This window comes from Vanellus vanellus (genome assembly GCF_965231255.1).
Source record: "Vanellus vanellus genome assembly, chromosome: 15".
NCBI lineage: Eukaryota > Metazoa > Chordata > Aves > Charadriiformes > Charadriidae > Vanellus > Vanellus vanellus.
In genome coordinates, this window is record NC_138920.1 from 8851595 (window position 1) to 8874508 (window position 22914).

At 39.8% G+C, this 22914-nt stretch overlaps 1 protein-coding gene across 1 annotated transcript in view; it reads right to left on the reverse strand.

Moving 5' to 3' along the window:
• PREX1 (phosphatidylinositol-3,4,5-trisphosphate dependent Rac exchange factor 1) overlaps positions 1–22914 on the reverse strand; it is a gene marked incomplete at its 5' end in the record, with an annotated part of 169837 nt that overhangs the window by 64674 nt on the left and 82249 nt on the right. Inside the window, 3 exons of the mRNA XM_082491124.1 lie at positions 2460–2593; positions 7976–8137; positions 20344–20445. Coding sequence (XP_082347250.1) covers positions 2460–2593; positions 7976–8137; positions 20344–20445 — 398 coding nt within the window. The remainder of the gene's footprint in view (positions 1–2459; positions 2594–7975; positions 8138–20343; positions 20446–22914) is intronic.

Sequence of the window (22914 nt, forward strand, 5' to 3'; positions counted from 1 at the left end):
GAATTATCTATGATAAACCGAGGTGCGAAGAGAATCAACAAGTTTTTTTCTGAACAATTTTTCCTTTTACAACTAGCTTTAGTGACAAATACACCTTAAGTGATGATCATATATTTTACATCCAATCAGACTGGCAGGGACTGAGATCTTGGAGGTATTAGATCATTTCCTAAAGGCGACTGTTAGAGTCAAAAGAAAAGCTGTTCTGGCAGCCTCAGTGAAACCTTTTAAATACTCAGCCCATTTCCCCACATGAAACATATTGCTCCTGACATCAGGATTCGATTTAAACAGCAGTCTATGATCCTGCTAAAAACGCAAAACAATACTCAGCCCTGAAAATCTATGTCATGAGTTTGTCAGACTTCCCTAAGCTTTTGCAAAAGATGAGATTGCAGTCTTAGACCTAAACCACAGGCCCAATTCTGATTCTAAACACACCTTAAATTGGTCTCAACAACGCTACTCCTAATTAATACTATTGTGAAAAGATACGATGCCCAAATTTAAATGGCTGCATTGTTGACAACTTATCAAAGACTGAGGTCTGAATTCTGATTGCACTTTTCAATCAAGAAAAACTCCAGTGATTTCTACAAGATAATCATAGCAAAAGTGAGATGAGAACCAAGTCACTCAATTTCAAATTAGGAACAGACACAGGCAGTTTTTTGGTGGTTGTTTGTTGGGGTTTTTTTTTTCAGTATCTGTGTCCCACTAACATGTTAGTTGTTTGTCAAGCAGCTGGCCAGATGATCACACCAGCACAACTGGATAGAGATTCATTTCCATCCGGGACTAATTATAAATAGCAGCTAGGCAGGAGAAATACCCCAAACTAAAGTCTATATCTTTTACATTAGGGAATTCCCAGCAGACTTAATAAAATATTCTACTTTTTAATGGAACTTAGATTCCATCAGTTCAACATACATTATTAGACATAGATAAACAATATTGATCCTTTGGGAAAATCAAAGAGTTACAGCAGCCTCTTCCAAAATCAAGCCAAACTACACAGAGTAGCTCAGTAATGTCTTCTGTACAAAAACAGAGAGTTGCTTAAAAAGCAGTAGAACATTTTGTTTTCTAAATCTTAGTATTCCAGGAAAAATGCCTGGACAGCATGGGAGGGGCTAGGCTAACCTGAACTACAAACCAGTTTCTAAGTGCCCTGAAGAAGTAAAAGATTAGATATCAACATTTTATTTATTTTTTTTTAAGGAATAGCTTTCTGTTAAAAGACACACAAATTTCTAAACTCTGTTACATATGGAAGTTTGGATTTTGACAAATCTGGTAAAGTGTCAAAATGAAATGTTTCATGTTTCTTGTTTAATTTCAGCAAAGTCAGAATGCTTCAGTTAGATAATATGAAAAGGCATATAAGATTGAATTGTGTAATTTTTTTTTCAACTTAATTGAAACATTTATATTCCATTCTAATAATTTCTAATGTAGATTTCAAGTAATAATTTGTATTTACGTTGTATAGTTTCAGCATTATCAACACAAAAAGTTTGAACATTACTGAAATTACTTTTTCCCAGCTTAATGGTGCCAAAATTTCCATTGAACAAAAAACTGTAAAATAAAGTGAAATTTTGAGATAAGAGAATTTTCTTTGGAGAGAACACTCTGGTTTTTGAGAATTTCTAATTGGGTTGACCATTCTACTTGACCATCACCAGTAAAAAGCGTAACTTGAAGGGGGAAGATATTACAGGAAAGGAAGGAGGAGGAGTATCTGGAGTGTAGAGAATGCACTGTAAATTCAGAAAAGACCAAGACATGAAAATGAGACTGGAGCTGTGAAGGTAAAAAGCTTAAGAATTGAAATACAGTACAATTGCTGCAGAAGCAAATTGCCCTCCATACTGCCAATGCTATTCTAATAATAAGCAGTAGGTGTTAATAATGCTTAAGTTTTGTAAGGTGGAATGATGAAAAAAGCTGAACAGCAACTTGCAAATCTTCATCTCTTCCTCACTCCTCTGTGCTCTGCATCTATTTAATATTCTCTTAGTCTTCCACTTTCCCCTTTCTTGGCTTTATATCATTTTTCACGTCACCCTCTTCTGCTTGGAATAACCTCCCAATGAAAGTTGGCAAGGCCTCCTTCTTCCCATCACTCCTGGAGACCCATCTGCTCTGGGAAGCTTTCCAGCTGTAAGAAGTCACTCTGTTTTTTCTGCACTGTATCAACTTCTGTCTTTGGATTGTGCGCTTCTCAGGGTGGGGGCCCCATTACTGTCTGGCATATTTATCCTACCATATAGTGACTTCTTTCTCATACAGTCTAAATAATATCAACAGTCAAGAACAGAAGAAAGTCACACCTGTGACTCAACCCCACAGAGCAACAGGGAATACAGTGAGTGATCAGTAATTGGTCATTCTTTCTACTTACAAAACTTCTGAAGGTGCCATTATAAAACTGTTAAGACAGAGGGACTTACCTGGATTTCCTCTTGCAATAGACCAGTAGATTATCAAATAGAAAGAACATTCTCTCCTGGATATTTCCTGCTGATATTTTTAACAAAGTCCCTTGGAGCAAGAGCTGTGTGCAGATATCTGTCAGATTTGATCCCTGAAACATAGAAAAGAGATATTCCTTATTTTTAATTTTTTGTGTGTATGCGCAATGAAGGATTTTTACTAAAATACTGTTATTTTATCTGCATGTCATTAAACTGCAAAATAACTCATGCACTCATAAGGAGGAAGTCCCCAATTTCTTAACGTGGCTAAACACATCATGTTCTCTCTACAAATATTCTTTTGGAGTCCTCATACACTACAATAAATCTTCCCTATTAAAATCCAGGAAACTTTTTCCTGAAGAAATCTTTCACTCTCAAAGCAGCTGTATTGTGAGTCTCTCAAGACCATTAGTCTTCTCTTTGCACCCTGAACTATCATTGCAAATATCACAAGTGATGGCTTTGGGAACGCTTTGTAGAAGAATAATGGTATTTCCCTAACATCATAGCTCTGATACTGACATATGTTGCTATTAACCACCTCTCTGCAAAATCATCTCCGTGGTAGTGTGTCTCTCCAACTCTTTTGTTAGATGTACTCACAGGTGCTGTCCTTTCTGGATTTCTGGTAAACACATGCAAGTTAGAAACATAGCCATGAAAGTCAGAGGTTGGGTCTCGGACACCGTGCTAGCTGCTATGTGAAAGCCATTCTATGCACTAAACAGCCATAGAGATAACTGAGCTTGGTGGTCAAGACATGTTAGCCTATGAGGATGCACAGAAGCTGAAAACCACAGTAGAACACTCTTAAACCATTCACTCCCCAAACTGTTATTCCTTGGAAAAGTGATCATACAGTCCTTTAAATGTGGCCCTTTAGGACCAAAGCAGTTGGGCCCAAATGAAAAACAACTATAGGAGTGTCCCAGGTTGCTCTCAGGACGGGCAAACTCCAAGTGTCCCCACATTCTGAATGCACACAGCTGGGAATCTGCTCCTCAACTGCTCCATTGACTAAACAAGATGGTTTGGCTAAATCTTAGGCACTAGCCCTAAATTCCTCGATCTAGTATTACTTCGAAGGTACAAAAGCATCCTATCAGTAAAGGTCTCTTTTCAGAAAAATACCCTGAGGCCTTGTAAACGTTTACCCTCCAGTTCTGGATAACTTATTAGTTTTTGCATTTCTCTTTGAGTTGGAAGCAAGAACTACTTAGGGCAACAGTAACTTCCTTCCATGGTCAGCATGCAGATAAGGAAGTAAATTAGATTATATGACCCACTGCCTTGAGTCTTACTGGAAAAGGGAACTGACTTTGGATTACAAGACATGCATTATCGACAAAACTGCTTGATTTCCAAAGGTCTGTTAACCCTATATTCACAAATAATAGAAAAATTTTGTAAAACACAATTCATCCCCCTTAAAGAAACTGAAGATACATCTGTGCACGGGCATGAAATCCAGCTCCATCTAGAAAGTCACCCCAGAAGGATTTGTTTGAATGATTTTAGACATTGCATGAGTGATTGGCTCTTTATTTTGCTTTGGGTTTTTTTTTAGGAAGGTCCAGTCTGCAGCCATCAAGCTATTCCAGGGAAATCACTGAATTGAAATCAGCTATTCTAAATACAATGCAGTCACTCTAAAGGTGTGAATGAAGCTCTGATTACACCATTTTCTAAATCAAACCTTGACAGCTGTGCTGTCCATGTCTTGCTCCTTATTAACAAGGAAGCAGGTGTTCTTTAAAGGCTGCCAAGTATGCAACACCAATTTGTGTGTTCCACATATGTGTTCCTATATATTCTAGATAGAACAATGCAGGAACTAGCTAGATGCAATAGTTCCATCTGCTGTCCTGATATGTTTTTATTTTCTTAATCATTCTATAGAAAGTTAATACATGCCCAGAAATAAGCACTTGTTATTTTGAAAATGACCTGCCAACCCTTACTATCTCCAGGAGAAATCACTGTATCTCAGATTTGCGATCCCAAAGGCCTACTAGCACATACACAAATAGGAACAGAAACCGACTGACTTTACAACATAAAAGGATGCACCTCACGTGATTTGCCCAAGGAGAAGTCAAGGCTTCAGAGCACCTCAACATCAAGTACTTAATTTTCCGAAAGATACCCAAAGACAGTAAAAGCGATGAGCACAGTGACATCAGTAATTGGAGTCAATCTTTTATCAACACAGGAACCGCTGGGTAAAATTATCTGGCCTATTTTGTGCAGGAAGTGAAAGCAAATGACTGCAACGGTTGCTTCTCGCCCTAAAATCTAAGAATCTTTATTTTTCCATCAGACCCATCATGATGGTATCTAAACACTGTTGCTGCATTTCCTGTTTGCTGTTGACCTAGCTACTTCCCATTTATACTGATTTGAGAGGTTCTTCAATAGTAAGAAATAGAGTAAGATTTATTTGATGTTTTCAGAGACAACACAGGATTTCTCACCTTTGTAAGTGGAACTAAGCTGCAGGGCGGGGAAAAAAAAAAAAAAAGAAAACATCATAGCCGGTGGAATTGCAAATTGCAGACAATTATAAAATGATTGATCTGCCCAAGCACTAATACATATCTTACAACTTATGCTGTTCTGTGATGAGGGTTTCGCTTCTCTATGCACTTCAGACTGGGAGAATTTGGGGATATATAACAATTGTTCAGTAAAAATAATTCACAAGGACTCATGAGGATGAGCTCTCCCTGCAGAAAAATCAATATATAATTCATGGAAACAGCATATTAACTTGGTCTTCACTAAACAAACCAACATTGTATACAAAAGTTGGTCTTCTCATGCATCCTCTACTTTTCTTTCCCCCTTTTTAAACTAATCTTTGTTTCCCAGAAGGATTAACCAGAATCAAATTGACCTGCCTGAGACTAATCCATAAAATACATCTGCAAGGATTCTGTGCATTCCAAAAGAATGAATCTGAGCAGAGTTCATTTTGATCAACAGACCTCTGATTAAGCTGCAGGCCTTCAGTGGCTTCCCAGATTTGGCCTACTTTAACATGTCCCCTCATGATAATCTGTCTCAGAAAGAGACTGACAGGATGATGCCAATATATGCTCAGCATATGACAGTGATGGTTGTATTAGGGAGGGAGATGCATATTGATGGGTGGAGATGTTGAAGAAAAAATGTTGAACTGAGGAAAATGTGCTAAAAAACAACTGCTGCTCCTAGTGAAGTTACAGGTGACTCTCAAGAGCAAGAAGAGGAGACACTGCAGAAGCAAAATGATGTTACCTTGTTCTTCATGTTGGAAATATTGAGGGTGGCACTGATGGTAATAGGATGAAGATCAGACCAGGGATGGTCTGTTGGGACAGTTGGAAGGAAGTGCAAAGTCATAGAAACTGGTGAAACCGCTGGTTTGGTTGAACAGAAACATTAGGCAAGGTGGAGCCTGTTCCAAATTATGTGAACAAATTAACGCCACACTTCGTGCTGGGCTGCTTGCACACTCCCCAGATTCAGGCTACGTCCCTTATGATCATAAAATACTTGGTCATAAGTTAGCTGATCTTCGCTTCTTTTTGACAATGTAGATGCCTTGGAAGCTGTAGGCCTTGTTGAATTAACATGTATGGTAATACAACCGTATATACTGGGCACTAGTGTTTCAGAATCCACACCCATGCTAATGGAAAAAGGAAATTTTCTATTTCATAGGAGAAATTGCCATCAGATAAACTAAAAATAGACATAAGTTTGCTTTATAGTCTTCCTCCTACAGTCAGCTGTGGGGCTTATAGCACTGCATTGTTAAGCTAAAAAATTATTTAATTCAGTAATTGCAGCTTTCCATAGATAGAAGTTAGGAGCCTTTATTAAGAATAAATTGTGAAAGACATCTGAAATAACTGGAAACAGTTATTTACAAAGATAGCACTTTGCTGTAGAGACAAAGTTTGCAAGACCCCTAGCACTGTGAAGATGGAAAAACGTCAATCAGTTACAAATTCTTTATATGTACAGAAGAAAAAAATGCCATCATGTTGAGCATTGGCCTGTATCTGCAATGTGTAAACCTAGTTTTCCTGCTTTTAATATGCCACTAGAATAATTTAGAATCATTCCACATCTTACTGGGAGGGAAAAACACTTCTTCCTTTTTAAAATTTTGAGCTGAGTGACCTAGGTGACTTTGTTACAAAACAATGCAGATAAACAAATCTGAAAGGGTTTTCAGATTAAACCCTAAAAAAAAAAAAAAAAAAAAAAAAAAGGCATTAAGTTTGCATACCACTTCATTTATGGCATCATGGACACTTTAATAGTCATGCTTCAGGTTCCAGAGTTCAAACCATGCCTCTTGCCTAGATGACCCATGAGATGCACTGAACCTGAAATGGTTTTAGGTGCTTCTAGTAGTCTTGCTGTATAGAACATTCTATGGCTTTGTTTGCTGAGCTTGCTATCCAAAAAATACACAGCTGGATATCTGGGTTGTTCTCACATCTTTAGCTGGATGCCAAGAACATCCTTCAGGGAAAAATGAGCAAGGTTTAAAACATACATGAAAGATAAAAAACAACCCAAAAGAGAGTCATGGAGAGCACCCAAGAGTCCGAACATGAGGAAGTTTACATGACCTCTAACAAAATGTCCTCAGCTAAGAAATCCTCAGCTGGCAATAATCAGCCTCGACATTTTAAATGTCAGTCTCAACGCCAATGCGAATCTCTCCATGAGACCATTTAACACCATTGACTCCCTATGGTGCATGTCCCAGCAGCTTCCAACTACACTGATTCAAGGGCCTCAACTAAAGTCATCACAAGATAAGCTGCCAACCCTTTGCACACCATCCTGACTTCCCCGTATTTCTACTGAGTGGCTCTTTTTCCAGATTTCCTTTTCCCCCAAGCTTCATGTTCTAGTTTTCTCCTTCTCTTTTTTTTCTCACTTCCATAGTAAATGCTTCTACCTACACAGATTCACCTACTGGTAAACACATCACTAGAAACACATCTATGAGCAACTTAACTGGATCAAACACAAATATACCAGTTGCTTTCTAATCTAACGCTTGCTAATCTAACCTTTATCTTTTATACAGGAAATCTGTATTAAGCTAAGTGAGCTAACTTTCAAAGCTCCCACAAAAACTAAATGCTTGCAGGAATGGAAAGAGAAACTTCTGTTATTTAGACCAGTCCTGATTTCACCTTCTAGACTGAGATCTGCCCATTTGAAATTTCAGTCCATTCTAGCTCTAACACTTTCCTTTTTTTCATAATCCATTTGTTCTGCTACAATTTAGCAGCAGCCTGCACACCCAAAATAAACACTAAATTCTTAACCCGTCAGAGTGATGCCACCCACACCTTCAAGAGCATTTACACTCCATGTAAGAAACACAAATCCCTGTACACAGTATGAGTCACTAAACTTCAGCCCATTAATCTGCGTAGCAAACTGCCTCCAGGGAGCTCACTAGTCCTACATCATACCTCCCATCCTTCAATGTGGGACTGCAACTGTTCAAGGGCTTCCAGTTTCTCCATCTGTCTCTTGGTCTCGTTGATATTTGTGCAGACTGTCTTCATTGCCTGCAATGCATTCTGGACAGCTGGGTGATCAGGATGCTTGGAGGGAGTCCTCTTAGCTAATTCCTTTAAGGAAAAGAAAAGAAAATATACAATGTAAACTTTGAAGTGGCTCATGGAAAGGTACACGCATTAGTGTGAAATCCCACAGGAATAGGCCAGAACCACTGCAAAATTAAAGAGAAATTATGAGCATGCTACTGTAGATGCTGTTTTCTGTTCTTCATCTGTGTGTGGTTGCCATTTTATATGAACACTGCTAAATAAATGAAGCAGTCACTCATGTTAAATATGCTAAACTAAGAGGGTTCATGCCAAATACGTTTTGCTGTGTCATATACGTTTGCTTCTAGTGTGAACCGAAGCCAAATAAATTAAAAGCTTACACAAAAACCACACAAAGACATGCGATGGACTGTTGACCTAGCCATGGTCTAGGTGCTATACAAGCCCCAGTGATATGCATCCAGTATTTCAGTGATGCTGGATTGGGCCCCTTTGATCAGATAAAAATTCTGCCCATAGCAGGTCTTATCAGGAACTACCAGAGTTATGGAAGCAGGGTTTTCCATGAACTACAGTCTTACAGGAATAATGCTAGGCTGTAGACCCCACCCACAGTACTTACAGAAGGTGTAGATTAATCCCAACCCACGTGAAGCTTTAGGACACAGGTTGTTAAGGTCCATAACCAGCAGAGAAACACAACCAAAGTGCAAATCAGATTTACCTAAGAGTGGAAGTGCCCTCATGAGAAGCCTTTGCCTTTCCACTGACAAATGAGGGATTCCAGTGAGACACCTCTCCTACTCCAGATCCCTCAGTGTATCGGGTGTCTGTAGCCAGGTGCTGGCAGGGAGGGCTGCAGGGGCCTCTGTGAGGAGAGGTGAGGGGCTGCCCCATGCTGGTTCCAGCCAGCTCCGCCAGGGACCCGCAGCAGGACCCCACTGAGACCACCAGAGAAGCCAGGGGCACCTCTGTGAAAACGTGTTTAAGAAAGGGCAAAACATGGCAGGCCAGAGAGGGAAAACATGTGAGAAGCAGCCCTGTGAGCACCAAGGCCTGAGGAAAGTGGGGAGGAGGTGCTCCAGGTGCCAGAGATTTCCCTGCAGCCCCTGGAGAGACCAGGCTGGAGCAGGTATCTCCTGCAGCCCATGGAGAGAACCATGATGGAGCAGACAGCCACGCTGCAGCCCGTGGAGGACCCCATGCCGCAGGTGGAGAGCCCATGCAGGAGCAGGTTCTACTGACAGGAACTGCAGCCTCTAAAGGACCCATGCAGGACCAGGTTTATCCTGAAGAACAGCAGCCCAGGAGAGCTCATGCTGGAGCAGGGAAAAGCATGAGGATGAAGGAGCAGCAGAGGGGAAGTGTTATATGCTGACTGCAACCCCCCATTCCCCATACCCCTGCACCACTCAGGGCTGGGGGACAGTAGAGGAGCTGGGAATGCAAGAGGAAAGTTGAGCCCAGGGAAAACAGTGGGGGCTGGGGGGAAGGTGTTTTTGTTTCTCAACATCCAAATATATATTAATCGACAATAAACCGAGTCGAATGTTTTGCCAATTATGGTAATTAGTAAGTGACCTCCCTGTCTTTATCTTGATCCACAAGCATTTTTTCATCTTATTTTCTCCCCCATCCCATCAAATAGTTAGAGTGAGAGAATGGCTGGGTGGGCCAAGGTCAACCCACCACATGTGGATAAGTGCCTACAGCTCTCTGCGTGATCAGTCTGTGTGTCCAGAAATTGCACAGAAATGCACTAGCCAAAGCTGTCCCATGTTTTCATGTGTTAGAAAGGATAATAATAATTTTATGAAGAAGAAAATTAATTTACAGAAGAGTAACTTGTCCAATGGCAAGTCACTTGCAGAACCAAGACTTTCTGGTGCTCAGTTCAGTGTTTTAACCTCCAAGACAGGCCCATGGCAAGTGGGGAGGGCTCCCCAAAAGGCAAAAGTGATGCAGTGGCCAAGACAGCAGCAGGAGTTTAGCAGGGACTCCTCCCCAGATTATGTTTAGGAGGTTGGGACACATGTTTTGACTGGAGAGATCAACATAGAGATGAACAACATGTCTGCTCTGAAGGAGTTCCTAAGAGTCTCTGCTTCCCTTGATTCAATACACAACAGCCCAGTTAAACACTGCCCATTTAAAATCAGCAGTGGGAAAACTTGGGACCTGACAATATAAACCAGTTTGGCAAAAGGGGTAACCACTGTCAACTCAATTAATCATTTTTCAGACCAACAGTATTTTATAGTCAGCCACAATTGGATAAAAATACATTAAAGAAACCTTAACTAAGGCTGGTAATTTCATCTTGATACATAATATGGCGTTTAAGACCCACATTTTTAGATTGCCTGGAATATTTAATTTTCTCACTATGTTCTGTTTTGCCTCAACATGCTATTTGGTTGTTTTAAAGTCCCGTGTCTAAATGGCAAACTGCTGCTGAATTGCATCATTTTGCGTGAGACACAAGAATGAGTTTGAATACAGCCAGAGAGCCTGCACAGCCCTGTGGTCTGAACAGAGCTAAACTGCTTCAATCCATAGGTCCCAGAACTAAGGGCAAAGACAGCCTGTTACAGTTGTTGTTCATCCAAAATAAACAATTGCAACCCCCAAATGCCTGTCATGGGCTCCAACTAGGCTTAATCTGTGGTCCTATTTGTCTTTTGCTTCTCCACATCAGCAAGTGCCTCTTCAGCACACAAAATTTTGCCATACTGGCATTAATTTAAAGGGCTTTGTGCCGTGCTGTCTTGCTTGCCAATAACATACTCTGATTTCAGGTATGGTCCTGAGTATTACTGGGGCTTGCCTTGCCTGAGTTGGTAGCACAACCTGTAATATGAGCACTGCTCCTAAACTGACTTATGTCCACACACAACCTCTAGATGAAATTAACTGGTACTTTTAGGCTCAAGTTACATGGCCTGTCTGAGAGTGGAGGGGTGTGGGCTGAAGTTCAAGTTCTGCTGAAGCTTGCAGTAACTATAATAGCTGCTAATCCAACCATTTTCCTCATCCAGCTGCTAAATCAAGGAACTTTTTCTGTCCTAGTGTTGATTCATAGATCTGCTCTACAAAGTTCTTTAGACGGAATTCACCTTTAGCATGTGAAAGGTTAGTACATACCTAGCTCTACTCTTCTAATAGCAGGAATAACTGTAGAATAAATAATTAGGCTGTGAGGTGTTCAGATATCAGCAAAATTGGAAGGCATATTTGAAAACAGGCAGCTAGAGTTTAAAGTAGTACAGGTTTGTTACTGCCTTTGCACAGACCCTCTCAGTGCTTCCTCTCTGCTTTTTTACACTGGTTGGAACAACACTTAATTCACTAGAACTAGTAAACTATCTTGACACCCAGTGTTACAGAAGTGTAAAGTGTTTTTATTTATTTGTTAACTTCTGTTTGCAGAACCTTTTAAAGTGAAATCTGCATCTTAAGGTTAAACTGTTTGGCCTCTGAGACTCGTTTTAAGTAATACAAGAGACATGTCTCATGAGAATCAAAATATGGCAATGGGAGGTGCTCTTATTCCCACGTAGACAAATCCTGGAGGCAGTAAGGCCCAAATGAATGGATGGGAATGCCGGATGTTTGTCCAATGAAATATAACCGTTCCGTTCTTTGCACAGCACTGGTATGTTGAGAATTTACTCATAGCTACAATTTCTCTTTTCAGAAAATTATAAGTGGAAATTGACAATGGCTAATGGCTCTTGTCAGGTGGATAACAGAGGAGATGGTTAATATACTGACAGCTGGGAATCCCATTAAGAGAGAAGAGTTAATGATCTTAAACTCTTGCATGATTACAGAGTGAGCAACACATGCACAGGAAAAAGAGGCTGGCTGCTACAGATGTCAGTTGATATCACAAACAAAATTCCCTGCGTAAGTTTTTACCCTACTTTGCTGGAGATAAGGTCAAGGAAAATAAGCGTTCAAAAAGAGGCAGGAGAGAGGTGTTGCACTTTGGTGCAAAAACTCTAGCCTCTGCTCCATGCTTCCAAAACAGAGTGCAGAATTTTTGCTACACGACTCTCATTAAAAATCAATGAAGTTCTGCAGCTCAAGTGTCACCCGCACTGCTTTGGAAACAGATACGTATACATTGGCACTGTGTAAACGTCCCTTTCTGAAATATCACCAAGACACAGAGAAAGAACTCTCCATTCACAGCAGTCCTCTGCTGCAATAACCACAGCATCTTCCCCACTCCTGCTAGCCGCCTGCAGTTCTGCCCAAGGAGCAGGAGAGGAGGTTGGAAAAGGCAGGGAGGGTGCTGCTCGGAAGGGCACTGGTTGGGGCAGTCAGGTGCCTCAACAGCATAAGCAGCATAGACAGTAAGAGAACTTGTCCCACCACTGCCTGGTATTAAGCCATCTGCTTAAGGAAGAGGAAGAGCCATGCTGCTGTGACACTGCCATTCCCCAAAAGAGCAGAGCCTAGCATTTCTGAAATACACTCAGGGAGCTCTGGGTGCTTATTTATTTTAGTGACAGATTTATGATGTGTAAACTCTGAGAGCATTTGACAACGTTTTGAAAGGCAGCTGAGAGACAGACCAGATGGCAAGCCTTGGGTATGACTGTCTTGTCCTCCATAAAGCTCATATATATTGTTATCTGGAATTACTATCTTATGTATTGCAACTTGTGTACTAATAGGGCCAGGAAATAAGGTTGCTGCCACTTGCAGAAAACTATTCCTTGCAAAGAGTTTCTTAAACTAATTCATAAAACACACCTATTTTCTAGTTACAGAGTTGTTAGCCTTCAGACTAACCAGCTGGTATTTTTCAAAGCCCCTATCATCTTTACCATCATCCTCTGACTTTTCTCTCTCTTTTTTTTTTTTTTTTTTTTTTTGGGGGGGGGGGGGGGGGGGGAGGGTGGGGGAAAGTTGCGAAAAGGTATTCCATATCATAAAAACATTAAAAAAAAAGAAATCTCTGTTCTTTAAAGAATTAAGACAGAAATGGGAACTGCCTCCTCTGGGCACAGAATTTTCCTTTTATTTCAGTCCTCTCTCATAGCTGCAAAGATTGAGGTTGTGCCACTCATACAACACCTACACACAGAACACAACTCATTTTAAAAAGGGAGTTACAGAGCAATCCAAGACATCTACATCCAGCTGTAGCGTCCTCCTGAACAGCCTACAGAAATGAAAGACAGGACATCTACATCTGATCTACTCAGAAATGCTAGTTTTTGATTATGCAACGGAGTAAAGGGATTTACAACTGAAGTATTTCAATCCCAGATGTAGCTTTAAATAGCTTAAGGCTAAAAGAGTTCTAAATATGATAGAATCTAAATTCAAGAACTAAACCACATAAGAAGTAAGACATATCAGCTGCTCATACAATTTGTCTATTTGCTAATTGTGCTTAACACCAAAAAACAACCACCACCACCAAAAAAAAAAAAACTATGAGGAGACAACTCAGCAAAAAGAACATTACACAGGAAGACACGAAGAGGTGGCAGGAGGGATGATGTGCGAACAATGCAGGTAGGCAGAGGAAACTAGAGCTTTTTTTAAATGTGAACGCAATTTTAATATTTCCTAGAAAAAAGGATGTTATTCTGTTTAACTGATTTTTTTAAAAATGAAGTCTCTGTCATCCTTCCCCATGTCCTCCCTTGCCACATAAAAATAATTTTTGTGTACTTAAAACTGACAGCTGAACACATGTTTTGCAGCTGAAATTTACAAGTCTCTATATTTTTAAAATTCCTTTCTCCTATCTTTATACCCTTGAGGACACTCAGACATGACTTAACATGGATTGTGCGCAATGAATGTTAACATTGTGCATTGACTGGTGAAAATCATTGCTTGCCAGGCTGTCTCGTTTTGCACTACAAACCAGTGCATGCATAAATTACAGTTTCAGAGATACATCTGTTGGTTACTTACTGAACATCTCGGGATTATAGAGATAACAAGGACAACATATTTCTTTGCTTATCAGTTCAAGAAGTTGTGTTAAAAAACAGTTGAGCTCCAAAATGTGCTTTTTTTAAAAAAGAAACAAAAAAACTTTTCTCTGAATATAAATGTTTCCAGGAGTTTTATATTTGTAATTTACCGTTTTTAATATTTGCTTGTATTAAAATGTATTTTCCACTTAAACTAACCAGAAAATAAATGTTACACCAGGCTGTATCTGTGTATGTGACAAGCAGGGATTTTTTATTCTGTATAATTTTAAAATTTGTAATTTATGTCAACATTTCTGCAGGGTAAAGACTAGACAAGCAACAATAAATCAGTAAAACTGATTATATTTAATGTGCCATCAAATCTATGACATATGCTAAATTAAAATGTAACAAAAACATGTTTGCAGTTTTATAAATACTACCAGTTATTTGTGATTATATATAAAAAGTGTGAAAGACAGAAGTATGATTTATAAATTGGCAGTGTTCCCTACAACTCTGTAGGGTATATATTAATATTTTTGTGCTACATAGAGTTGGAGTTCAACCAGGCAATGTCATGAATCTAAGAGCAATGCCACTTTTCTTGGAGGAAAAAAAAAGAAGAAAAGGAAGAAAAAATAAAAGACAAAAAACCCCAAACCCCCAAAGATTAAATATATTCAATTATGGCCAATTAGAAGATTCTGTTCCTTAAACAGCTCTGAGAAAAATGGAGAGGGAGAAGAGGGGAGACAGTGAGTTAACCTTTCTTCATCCTGTTCTGTATCCACACCACTGGCATCCCATCTTTCCCTTTCAAAGTCCAGGAACCGCATTTGCTAATTGTGCTTAACCCAAAAAACCAAACAACAACAAAAAAAAACCACCTATGAGGAGAGAACTCAGCAAAAAGAACATTACACAGCAAAGGCTGTGTTTGCCTCCCTGTTGGGCTTTCCCTTTCAAGAAGATTTTGAATCTGGTCACTCAGCTTTTTCCATCCAGGCTTTTCTTTCCCTCCTAGGACCAATGAAGCAATACATAATTACTGCCCTAAATTGCACATAAAGTCGTGTACATTATGAGATATTTTTAAAGGATCAGAGGTGAAATGTGCATTTCTGGCTGAAGTCTGAGCAATTCCTTAAGAGGACAGACATCAAACAAGAAACAACCTCTCTGACATGCACTGGGCTATCAAGAGCCTGTAGGGCTGCATCTATCATGTGCTGCACATTCCTGCTGTTGGGAGGAAGGAGACAGAAAGGACTGCTCCTAATCCCCACCCCCAATGGTATGATTAACTCATGATCACCAATCCCCCAGGGTTTTCTTCTTGCTGACATAAATGCTCTTTATTAAGGGAAAAAGGCTATTTTTGTTCAGAGATTGGTTTACACAACAGCTGCTTCTACTCTTAAGTAGTGTAGTTCACACTAATTAATACACAGTCATACAATTATTATCAATGAGACAGAGCTGCCTTAATCCAAAACATTCCCCTGGAAATATTTACTCAGCAGGCTTTCCAGTGTACATACATGCACTGGAGTTTTAAGTCACTCACACAGTATATGGTCTCAAGGTATGCGCATCTGTTTGCCTTTCCTTCTTTTCTTCTCACCAAATCATAATGCCCATCACAGCAAGCACAGTTTTGTTTTGTTCGAGCATAGTCCAAGCCCCTTTCTCAATTTTAAGGAAATTTTATAACGAAGCTCATTGCTAACAAACATTCAGAACTCCTACAGCCCCAATTAGACTTAAAATCATTTGCTGAGCTTAGACAGCAAGAAAAAGAAGTGGAAGTCACATTAGAAAGGGTTTGGACTGGGGCTAAAACTAATTTACTGACCAACAAATTCTGTGGTAATTTTCTTGCATGCTGTCTGAAGCAGACAAAAACAGTATTAGGGACAAAAGTAAAGCAACCAAAATTTAAAAACAAACAAAAAGCAATGAAAAAAGCCTCTTTACAGTCAGCCATTCAAAAGCTGCAATGTTTGGTTCACAAAAAAAAAAAACTAACTACAAATAAAATTGAAATTTATAATCACCTTCATTTGAATCATTGTTTTGCCTCCATCATTTGTCAGTTCAAAAAAACATTAGACGATGAGAAAACATAGGATCACCAATTGCAGGATACCATACTTTATATTGGAAATTACTGGTCATATACACTTAAGGTGTACCTGCAGTTGGAGATGTTCCAGTATATTATTCCTAATTAAGTAACCCAAATTAACTCCATGATAGATGCAATTATTCTGAAGAATACTCACATATGGTATTAACAAAAATAGTTAGAATATTTTAAATATGTGCCTTACCCTGCTATTTAGGTGACTTTCAAACACATACAAGTTTGATTTACTGTGTTCATACTATCTTTATCAAACCTAACTATTTAGCTATACTAAATACTTATGCTATGACAAGGTCTTATCAAAGTTATCAGAAAATCTGGATGTTCACAAACTCTTGCTAAAAACAAAGTGAGAGAGGAAAGTAGGGTAGCTCTGCTCTATGACTTTTCTAATCAGTTGGAATACAATAGTATCTGTTTGCCGTGGGAATTAGATAAAATAAGATCCAATCCCCATGAATACAAACCAGCTATTTCAGGAGCAATAACTGCAGTTCAGTAGCAAAGGGAGAGCAAACACTTAATTTGAGGGTTGTGTTATTTTTAAATCTACTTTTTTCTCGTGCTTGGAGAGTTGCATTTTCCTGCTCAGCACTAACAGAACCAGCCTGTATTTCCCCTTTATTGTTGTCTTGTCTGAAACATTTGTGTCCACTCCAGTACTGTTGTGCTAGCAAGTATCAATGAAGTATCAGTTTATTAACTATGAATTCACTACCTTTGAGAATCACCATCAGCTTCACTTTCTAATGATCACAGATACTTTCTGAGCTGAACAACCCCTAGTAATGGCATCATGCCACTGACTGACACAGATTTGTTGCCTAACCAAAATGAAATTCCCCTCAGATTTTCTTAAAACTTTTATTTCCTGTCCAGGAAATTTCAAGTAGTGAATAGCATGTGGTTTATATCAGCCTGTATACAAAAAGAAATCCATAGAAAAATGGAACGCAACATCATGAGACAGCTCTTCCCATTTGTTCCCTTCATGGCTATTTGTTCAACAAGTGCACGTGGGTCTGGGTGAGCCACACCAGAGCCGAACACCAGAATTCTCACCCCAGAAGGCAGGCACAGTGCTGGCGTCAGAGGACAAATTTGTCTTTATTCTACCCCACTGTGGCTTGAAGGCAAGACACACTGTTTCAGTCTTACCCTTGCTGGTCTTGGTTTTGGCTTTCAAGGGCAGCAGGTTTGTGCCAGTAGGCCTTTTGACATACACAACAGTGCACGTGTGAGAAAGTGGAAACCACTAGTTTATTTCGACAGGCCAGTATTTGATCCCCAGAGCACAATGACTTCAGTTGCCATTAAATTTGAAAAGATTTGAATTATGGTTTAGAAATATTTATTTTGTTCTAGTCTTTTGTTTACTACCCCCTTGCAAAACAAATTCTTAAAGAAAAGCAGGAGAAACTGGTCCATTCTCCATTCATAGCTCTTCCAACCCCTTATACAGAGTCCCATATTTTTCGAAAGACCTGCCCTAGAACGATACAGAGGAACAGGAAAATTGAAGCTGAAGAATGCCAAAATGTCATTTCATCGATGATGCTACTACCTTGTAATCAAAGCTGTGCATTTCTTTTAGATGTCCTTCTGTAGCCAGCATCCTCATGGCATTGGAGTAAAAGCCCTGAGATTTCAGGAAAATGTGTAGTATTGGCAGATTCTGCCATTCTAATATTTTGAAGAGCTTTTTAGAGCAGAATAGAGATTTTAATTCGCAAGTCAAGCTTCTGTCAGTAGATAAAATGTCTACAGATTATCCAAACTGATAGAAAACTACCACTCATAATCACATTTTCCAAAAAGCTTAGAAATTAAGCAGGTCTAATTAGCAACGGTTGATTCAGCAACCAAGTCACACTAAAAAGAGAAAAAGAGGCACTGAGGTGGAGAAGAAATGTGGGGAGTTCTCTAAGACAGCCATATGCATGGCTTAGAGCTGAAATCCCCAAACTGTGCTTGAGAGATGACTCGTGGTGCACATATCGAATGGTCAGATCTGATACATGAAACCACACTGACTTCAGAGAGACTTTGAGCTTATCAAGGACACAGAGCAAAATATAAGAAGTACAGAGTGCTAACAGTGATCTTTTGGTCAAAAAAGTTTGGAAAATACTGGGATAACGCTGGTTTAAGATCACTTTTATATTAGCATAACAAGGGTACAAGATATTGACCACTCTGGCTGGATGAAGATGTCTCCAGCCTGGAATAAACAGATGAATAACCTGGTCTTCAGACTCTGTACCCATTAATAACTCCCTTCACACAAAAGGGTAACCATGACAAGAAATCTTCAGGAGATTAACACTTCATCTTTTAGTAACAGCACAAATGTAGAGATCAGTTCAAAAGTTGAAGTTTCGTGGAAAATATAAAAGGCATCTCTGAAAGGAATCAAAACAATCTCTGATTTTTGGTCTTGAACACAGTTAGATAACAATCCCAGAACACACCACAGAATGAATGAAAAAAAAAAAAAAAAGAAAACATAAGCATTATCAAAATACTTGGTCAGGAATGGTCTGTTTACCATATTGGATGCCATAGGAACTCCCTTTCTGTGCACATGGATGTTGCTCACAGTCATCTCACAGATCCACAGGCTGAACAGGCACTGAATTTTCTCCACACTAACCCCAAATAAACACAGTGGACTTAAACTGACGCACCACTAGTTTTTCAACTATGTCTACATAACCAGTCCTCTCCGAAGATAAACTGGAGCTGGAGCCACTTACGTGCTTTCCCGATCTAGGCATCCTTGCCCTATCTAGACTATTATTAATACTGTGGAAGAAATGTTTGTAGCAGTCTCACACATCAGTTTCTCCTGCTACGTGCCTAAATTGTGTGTGCTCTTGTTTGTTCAAACTGTAAGGGGAGTTGTGGATAGATTGACTGGACTGATAAACTGGCTGTATATACATAAATCCCAGTAGCTATGTCCATAAGGAATGGTGTGTGAATGTCTGCTGCAAGATGGGTTTGGGCGCAGCTGCATGGAGAACAGAATGATTCCACTGTGGAAAAGACGTATTCTGAAAATTCTGCTCTGAAAACTCCAATTAGACAGAAAGAAATAATTTAAACATGAAACAGATGAAACAAACAATTTTAAATGGAAAAACAGATCAGTATTGCGCTAAACAGCTTGTACCTATGCAAACCCTTATTCATGCTGAATGTACAGACAAAAGCACTACAATCAATAGCTTTACATGACATACAGTGATTCATGTGGTCAGCCTGTGACCAAGAGCACCAGCTCAACACAGAATTCTTACTCCCACAACTCAGGAAGGGACCTTTCTGTCAAAATATGAGGCAATTTCTTCTTGTATTTTTTATTAAATAATTTTCTTTTAGTAAATGTAATGTTCCTCTGATTGAGAAAGACTGACATCACTGAAGATTGATGGCCATTAGCCACAGAGTTGCTACAAGGCCACCGGCGATGCAAGCTCTTCAAGAAACTGCTTCCTCCTTTTCCCTCTCCTTGTCCCCACCAGGCGTGTGACCTAGCCCTGACCTGAAGGGATGAGAGGCAAGTTATCTCTTTTTGGGACTTTTGTTCTTTAGCTACTACAGTAAGAATACTAGCAAAGGGGCCAATTAGTGCCAATTGCAGTAGTCATTTCTGCAATGACACCCCTCCATTGGGAACTTGTCTGAGATGACCAAACAGTTTTCAAACAAGCCGCCAAACAGCTGTCAGATGATACAGGATTTTGATTGGTACTGACCTGAACACACTCAAACTAGAGACCTCGTGATGAAAGATGTATCCCATTTCCAGTCCCCAGACCCATCCAGTCCCTCAGAACAGAGACAATTTTATCTGAACACAGCTTTTCAGGAAGTGGATAAAATAGCACTCACAAGCCTTAGTAAGATTCTGAAGAGAACTGAAGTCAAAAAGGCATTAGTTAGTCAGTAATTTACCCTGTCTGGTCCATCCATTACAAGACTTAGCAGCCTGTCAGCATCAGTCAGCTTTTTCTCTGTACCCATAAAAAGCCATTTTCTCCAGAGAGGATCCAACATGCAAAGCAGGAAGGTAGTAGTGACAACAGAAGTCAGGGCTAAAAAATTGCAGAATCACTCCAAGAATAAAACAACCATCTAGAGAAATACTTTCTTTCGTTTACCTTAAGCAGAAGTGGATATTTGCAAATTCTCTGAATTGGAGTCAGCAGATAACCCTCTAGTGGAATGTCTGTCGTCTTTCTGCCTCCCAAAAGCATGCAACCCTATAATCAAAAAAGGAAACAAATATTACTTCAGACACAAAGCTTTCAGATGCTCTTTGACATGATTTTGTATTCCTGCAACACATAGTATGGTCAGAAAGCCCTTTGCCACACTTAAGATACAGGAAATGGGACTTCATTCACCACTGAAATACAGCCATCAAGCCTGCAAAGTTCTTTGTGCATCAGCAAAAGAAAGTTTGCTGTGGATAACAGGGGTTGTGTAGTAAGGCATTTTCCCAGAGAAGCATTATACAGCCGGTAACTCAAAAATGCTATAACAATACAATAACAATCAGCAAACCCAGATGTACCATTACCGAAAAGAATCCAGCCTGCCCCCACAATTGATACAACTTGTCTTTGTTCACTATGCAAAGTTTGCACTGAAACTCTTAAAACCAGAAAAGTCTTGAAGGCTAAAATAAAGCCTACTAACTGGTAATCATGTAATTAACTCTAGTCCAATCCTTAAGTCTGAAGGAAATCAAAGTGGAATTGAAATAAATGAGTCATCTACATCACATCCACCAATTCTCTGGCAAAACACTATGTCTAAGCACAGCTGGACAAACAACATGGGCACACTGGCTGGCCAACCAGCACATGTGTAGCTCTCAACCAGTCACAGAACGTTTCTGCTTATCTAGCAAAAAAAATAACCTATGGGACATGCAGGCAAGGCCACCTTGTAGGTAGGAGGTGCGTGAAGCAATGAAACTTAAGGAAATCAGGTTTCATTAATTCTGATGCTCATTAAAAAAAAAAAAAAATTGGATTTCAGCATTAATTTTGTGAAACTCTGTGACTTCCAAACAGAAGGTGAAAGGTGTTTCTCTACCTAGAAAAATTACTTCTCTCCCAGTGTGGTTTAAACAGAGTAAGAAAGGGGACAAATATTGGACCAATACACCAAACAAATCCAAGTCCAAATAGATTTTAGGTTGAGGAACAGAAGCAGCAACTGATCAACCCTTACAATACTCACACAATGAGTCCACATAAGTTTGGAGGGGCCCTGCATTCCAGAAGAAACATTTCACAGATAAATTTGCGCGACACTACCTCAAAACAAGAGATGCCCAACTTCTCAGTAGATTAAGAAAATTCAGTTCTCAGGATTGACATAGAAGGGGAGTAAAAGAATTGGGTATGGCTCTAGAAAAAAAAAAAAAATCTACAGTCCTTGACCTGTCCTTATTTTGTCACAATAATCTGTAATCTCTGTGTGAGAAGAAAATACTGAGCTACTCTAAGCTTTTTATACGTTTCTCTAAAGATGTAAAGTCTCTGTTATTGGCTGCTGCCAGAGACAGGTAGTGGACTCAGATGGTCTTCAAATCTATTTCAGATAAACTAGTCTGCATTCCTATGGTTGACCACGAATCTAGACAACTTTGCTCCCAAAATCACCCCAGTTGCAAACCTGTCCTGTCAACAGAAGCTGAAGATTAAATTCAGTTCAGCCAAGATGTGCTTGCTTTGGGGCATCACTGATAACGTTTTCCCCTGTGAAATGTGTGCTGTGGCTCAGACACACTCTGAAATTTAGCGGAGTTTTGGCTGTAGTTCAACAATCCTCCTCTTCAAGGAATGTTCACAGACATCATACATAAATCTCATTAGTCCTAACTGGTATTTTTACAGACAATCATCTGTAAAACAACCCTTCCCCAGGCTATTCTAGATCTGTGGCGTTGGCTACCAGCTCACAATGCTCCCTGTCCAATTTTCCAAGTCTCGAGTGATTCAGTCCTTCCCATCTCTTCTTTCAGCCCTCTCTCTAGCTCTGGGCTCAAAACTGCCCTTTAACACTTACTGATTTTTCAAACACATTCCCACATTCTATATTTCAGCAGCTGTGAAGGGGCAATCGGGCCAAATCTATCCTCACAAGAAAAGTTTTGTATTTTAATGCAGCTTTCTCTGCATGGTGGCATTATAGCATTGGCTTTAGGAGGCCACGGAGAAGAGAAGGGAGGTCTGGAAGAAATTACAGCAGACACAGCAAAGTAGACACTTCAGCGTAGCCTCTCCTCCCATATTTACAGCTATTTTAAGTGTCTTGGATTCAGGTGCTGCAGCAAGCCACAGCAGACAGTGTGACATCTTTTATGTGCCTCATAATCAGTTTGCCAGCTGCTGCCGGTAACACAGACAGGAGGCTTTTGCCAATCCAGAGGAAGTGGAGAACACTCCAAATGTTGGGAAAGATGGTGTTTACATGCACTTTTGCCTCTCCTCTTTCTCATTAATTTCCCTCAACAGAAGCACAAGTTCAACAAGGTTCATTAAAACTCAGACTTGACAAAAAGATTCTGACTACCCAATAGCATAAGTGCTTGTCCCTGCTGCTCCCTCCAAGGCCTGTATTTTGTGGCTAAAAGAATGCTCTGGCCCTGCTTGTGACAGACATTTATGCAGAAGTTTTCTTTTGCTGTACTACATTGGGAAAGAGCAGACCTTTGG